Source organism: Strongylocentrotus purpuratus, unplaced genomic scaffold (genome assembly GCF_000002235.5).
Source record: "Strongylocentrotus purpuratus isolate Spur 01 unplaced genomic scaffold, Spur_5.0 spur5_scaffold_9, whole genome shotgun sequence".
In the NCBI taxonomy this organism is placed as follows: domain Eukaryota; kingdom Metazoa; phylum Echinodermata; class Echinoidea; order Camarodonta; family Strongylocentrotidae; genus Strongylocentrotus; species Strongylocentrotus purpuratus.
Genome location: NW_022145615.1, coordinates 6,110,457 through 6,116,029, shown reverse-complemented (window position 1 = coordinate 6,116,029; position 5,573 = coordinate 6,110,457). Strand labels below are relative to the sequence as shown.

At 40.4% G+C, this 5,573-nt stretch overlaps 1 protein-coding gene and 1 non-coding gene across 2 annotated transcripts; one reads left to right on the top strand and one right to left on the bottom strand.

The window, feature by feature from the left end:
• Positions 1 to 433: 433 nt before the first annotated feature.
• On the bottom strand, positions 434 to 5,133 carry LOC115920672 (putative uncharacterized protein DDB_G0271974). The gene is made up of 3 exons (XM_030977042.1): positions 5,127 to 5,133; positions 1,114 to 1,250; positions 434 to 858 (listed from the first exon to the last, which is right to left on the bottom strand). Exons 1-3 carry the CDS (start codon positions 5,131 to 5,133, stop codon positions 646 to 648), a joined length of 357 nt encoding a protein of 118 aa, XP_030832902.1. The 3' UTR covers positions 434 to 645.
• Positions 3,566 to 3,638, top strand: TRNAK-UUU. The gene has a single exon. It is a non-coding gene; the product is annotated as a tRNA-Lys (tRNA).
• Positions 5,134 to 5,573: the final 440 nt, after the last annotated feature.

The window sequence follows — 5,573 nt, the reverse complement described above, 5'->3', positions numbered from 1 at the left end:
CGTCACAGATCTCATAGTGTTCTGAGAGGATTTAAGTGCGAAATTGGGACGGTATTTTACCGTTTTTAAATTGATAATAATCCTTTGAATGTTTCCAAGAGGGAATTTTGATAATCGTGTTCGATTTTACCTTCCCTTATGCATTGCTACAAATCAAATCAATATCCAAACTACTACTTTAACCAACCGCCATTTTTTGTAAATGAGTATTGATATTATTAACCGTGTTGTTATCTCTATTTCCGCTTTCTTCAGAGCAACAACCGTTGTCTATACTTTACAAAATAGTAAAGCAATGCGCATTAACAAAATACAGAACAAAATAAACAATCTTCTCACATAAACTAAATTTTTTAATCCTATAATGATTTCTAAATGATAATTTTTTTTTCTTGAAACTTAATTTTTTTCTTATCCCCTATTTTCAAAGCATTGTAAGGTATATTCAATCTTACAAAAAAACTTAATTTCACGTTGGTGAATATTCTATCTCTACACAAGTATATCACCAGCATCGTAACTGCGTCTCTTTCTATTTGACTGAAATCTTCGAGGTCTTCTCTCATTCCGAGTATCCTTCACTCAGTAAGAGTGGTTAACGATTTTGATTCGCCTTGTTGATTACATGAAATTATCTCTTAGGGACTATGGTGAACTTAAATGAGAGTTGCGAAACGAGGATGCTGATGATGAAGCAGAAGGAGAGCAAGAAGAAGAACAAGAAGAAGAAGACAGAGAAAAAAAAAGAGAACAATAAAAAGAACAGGAACAAGAAGAAGAAGAAGAAGAAGAAGAAGAAGAAGAAGAAGAAGAAGAAGAAGAAGAAGAAGAAGAGGATGAAGAAGAAGAATCATGTTTCTGACTCAGGGAATTTTGTTGGTTAAGAATGTTATATAATGAATGCCAATATCATTGACTTATTTCATATTGACACTTTCCAAGGGAGATTCAGCCTCGTAACTGCGTGTCTTTCTATCATGTGTTCACGGAAATCTTCGTGCTCCTCGTAATAAACATGTTTAACTCTTTTGCCGAGTATTCTTAAGTCATTAGATCTTTTAACGATCTTTGATTCGTCTTGCTGATAACGTGAAAGTGTCTCTCAGGGACTACGCTGAACTGAAATGAGTGAAGCGAGGTTTTCATCCTTGGGGGAAGAAAACGAGAGAAGAAAAAGAGAGAAGAAGAAGAAGAAGAAGAAGAAGAAGAAGAAGAAGAAGAAAAGATAAAGGGGAAGAAGAATAGACGGACTCAACCAAAGCCTGCTATCTTTCTCAGATTGGGAATTATGACAAATATGAAAATAACTCCTTTTCACTAGACAATGTTTCACAGGTTCAGGCGAAATTACGTAATTCAGCAAAGCAATCACCCATTTATCATCGAATCGGTTTTATTATAAGCAATACACAACGCATCCCCCTCTCTCCCACTCTACCTCTCTCTGTGTCTGTATCTCTCTCTCTCTCTCTCTCTCTCTCTCATCTTTCTTGCCTCTTTCCACCTCTCTCCCTTTCTCTCTCTTTCTGTCTCTCTCTCTCTCGCCTCTCTTCCTCTCCCTCTCTCCATCTCCCCCCTCTCTCTCTCTCTCTCTTTCTCTTTCTTATCCCAAGCGTAAATCCATCTATAAAAAAATAAGAAAGCCGAAAAGGCGGCCGGGGAGAAAAAACGGAAATATAAAATTTCGTAGATTGGATAGAATTTTCAGCTTATGGAATAAAGAAGAAAGGGAAATACAGGAGCTCACGTAAATAGTTTTGTTTTTTGTATGGAAAGGGAGGAATGTATAGCCCTTGTCCCAATTTCATATAGTACTCAACAAAGTTAATATCTGAAATTACAGTCGAGAGATGATCTCTATAAAAGTGACCACTGGTTCTTTCTTTATTTCGTCTGCTTTTCTTTCTGTGCGTGTCTATATGTGTTTGTGATACCTGAAATGAAGGGGAGGGAGGTGAATGCTGGTCTAAAATGGCAGTATTGTAGGATGCGAAAGTTAATGTGGTTGGATGAGCAAGTGTGCGCTTGTAAAATGGCGACTGGCCGGAATGCTCCCCAGGGAGTGGAGAATGTGCATACATTGTGTGCGGGTAAGCCTGAATCCGATGACCAGAATACAATAGCAATGTTGTCCTCTAACAGTTTGAATATATTTGAAAGGATTACAGATTCCAAATTTGTTCTTATTTACGCAGGTTACGCAGTTCGACTGTAAGAGAGAACGTCAAACTGGCGGCTCTGCTTAAAGGGAGTGTAACTTGGCAAATACTGGTTAACGCCATCCACGTTTTCTTTTGGAAAACTGCACGTCAACGAATGGACTTGATTATCATCGGCTCAATCTCTACGTAGTCAGCGTACTCAAAACAGACCGAAATTCTCCTCACGCTTCGGTTTCGCGTAGGTAATTGCACGCACGTGATTGCTGCGGTCGCGTCGTCCTTAGTCGTATTTTATTAGGAACTCACATTGTCGTCGTGCAAATCTTAAAGTCCCTGATGGCCCCCAGGTTATGATATGGTCACATTACCCAAAAGTAGACTGCTCGGCGGCCGAGTGGCGAGTTTTTATCCAATTCTACCCGGCGGCTGCCCAGCCACCGAGCGGCTGCCGTCCATGCACCGCTCGTTTTTAGGGCATCGCTCGGTCGCCGCTGAAGTTTAAGCGCGGAGTTAAAATTTGGGCGGCGCCTGCTCACTTTTCACTCGCCGCCCAAAATACGCTCGGTGCCTGGGCGGTCGCCGCCCGGGCACCGACCTAATCGCTGGTCGATGCCTAATTCCAGCAGCGACCGAGCAGGCTACTGATCGGTTGGTCGCTGCTCTGATTTGTGACCATAGCTTTAGGCCACGGGAAACACACGTAGTCTCGTCAGGCTACACTCCTTTTAAAGTTAAAAAAAAAAATGTCCTCTCCCTCTTGATCTATACGGCTTGAACTTATATGGTCCTTCAGTGGCGTATCCGGATATGTTAACTGAGGGGAGGGGGTTTGTGCGGGGGAGAAATCATCCAGAATACTAAATAGGACCATAAAAGCGTTTAAGTAGATCATTATTATTATTGTTATTTGTATTGAAAAACTAATTATTAACATATTATTCTCCTCGATGTAACCACATCTTGTCGAAGCCCGGTTAGCTCAGTCGGTAGAGCATCTGACTTTAAGCAGAGGGTCGCGGGTTCAAGTCCCTCATCGGGCAAGAGTAGATTTTTTTGCGTAATTTCATAGTCAGCGTACCATAGTACCTAATCTGTTATTACTAGCAAGGTTTACATTTGTATCAACATATTAGTAAACGGATGTATGCACTAAGAAACGCGATGTATATGGCGCCAAGTTGCTTCACATCTTGTATTACATGGTGGCATATTCGCGGACGTTGTCTCAATGTAAAATTAGAGCAAGCGGTCTGTTTAGGACGGGTGGAGAAATCACCCAGAATAAGCGGTAAATGTCACCCTAAAAGTTTTTTTAGAAGATTATTGTTACCATTGATATTTATATTTTTTTAAAACTGATTATTACCATATTATTCTCCTAGATGTTAACACATCTTGTCGAAGCCCGGTTAGCTCAGTCGGTAGAGCATCTGACTTTTAATCAGAGGGTCGCGGGTTCAAGTCCCTCATCGGGCGAGAATAGATTTTTGTTTGCGTAATTTCATACTAGTCAGCGTACCATAGCACCTAATCTGTACAAATTCGGCGGCACCTGCTCACTTTTCACTCGCTGCCCAAAATACGCTCGGAGCAAGCGGTCTGTTAGGAAGGGGAGACAAAATTGTATTGATCCTTTCATGTTGAAGTTAATCATTAAAATTGAATTTGATCTAAAAGAATGCAGTGGTGTGTTTTTTTAAACTTGGACTACCCCCCCCCCTTTTTTTTTTGTTTTGTTTTTGTTTTGCTTTTTTAATAATAACAACAAAAAAAAAATAATAATTATGCCAATGGCTGACCTAAAAAAAGGTGACCTTACCCCCCCCCCCCCCCCCAACGGAACAAAATGTCAAATGTTCAAATTTCGAGACCGCTTACACCCCCCCCCCCCCCCTCCGCTAATTCAGCGGCTGGCTGAGTCGTTGCGAAATTCTGGGCCCGATTTTAACCTCCCCCCCCCCCCTTCAAAATGTCCTGCGTACGCCACTGTGTGTACCGTCGAAGCTCTGGACACCGTCTCCCTTCCGAAGACTCAAACAGGGGAGGAGCACTCCACTGGAAACGCCACTGGAAGGGATAGCGAGTGTTTCTAGCCCCTATGTAATCCTTCCGTTACACTTAACGCGTACGGCACATTAATTTAACAGTTTGCCTGTGGGTATTATACCTATCAGCCCCCCCCCCCCACACACACACACACACACAAACACACATACAAACACACATACCCACCTTGTCTAGCCTAATATATGATTTTTTTTTAAAGAATGCCACATTAAGAAAATTATATGAGTGGCAGTTCAGCAGGGTCCAGACCACGTATAGTAAAACTTGAGTTGAAATAGAATAATAATTTTTCCCCTCTTGATCAAAAACTTGAGCTTGCCTTGTACTCAAGTGGCTTATCCAGAACTTGCCCTGTACCAGGGAGGGGGGGGGGGTAGAATCCTTACAGACGAAGGATATATAGATTTACTGCACATTTATTTATACTTTGTTAATATGCCTATTAAACCATATAATGATATCACCAGTAGTAATCTCTGGAGTGTCTACGGTTGTAATTGGTGTTATTATATTTCTATAACAAAGCCTATACCATTCTGTACTCATGTTCTATTGTGTATTTTATTTATTCCTAATTTTGTATTTTGTATAAGTTGATAGTACATGTATGTTAATTAATGTTATATGAATTTAGAAACAGCAGGAAAATGATTTGTATGCCATGTCATTGTGCATGATCGATAAAATTGAGCTTGAACTTGTACATGAGCTCACATTGTTCATACGTATGTGCCGTAGATTCCATGGCTCCCTTCACGCCGACATTATTTTTTGAAAAGGAACGGGGGAGGGGTGCAGACGCCCCTCCGCCCTTCAGATATACTGAATACGCCACTGGTTGGTGCGTTTAAGACCGTCTCAGCCGGGCCCCGGTGTAAACCTTTCGTCACACTATACCTGACATTCTGGACGATTACATGGATTGCGATCAATCAGGCCAAATCGATGGGTCACTTCTTTAGATCACTCGTCTGTAATTTCAGTCACTCGGGGGTTATAAGGTGTTTATCAGAGATCACCAAGAGAGCTTCACCTTTTAACACTCTCTTGTCTAGCCCACATGCATGTTCCCGCCTTTTTCTTTTTCTCCTTTTACTGTTTCTTTATCCTTACCTTTTTTTTTTGGTATTATTTCTTTTTCCTTACATATATCTACATCATTCTTTTTTTTCTCTCTTTTCTTTTATTTTCTGTTTTTCTATTTCTGTTTTTCCTTTTTATTCTTCATTTTTCCATTGATGCTTTTACAATTTGTTCTCTTTATATCATCCTCTTTACTCCTCTTTTCCTTTTTTCCTTTCCGTTTTTTTTAATACAAATTCTCCTTCATTTTAATATATCTGT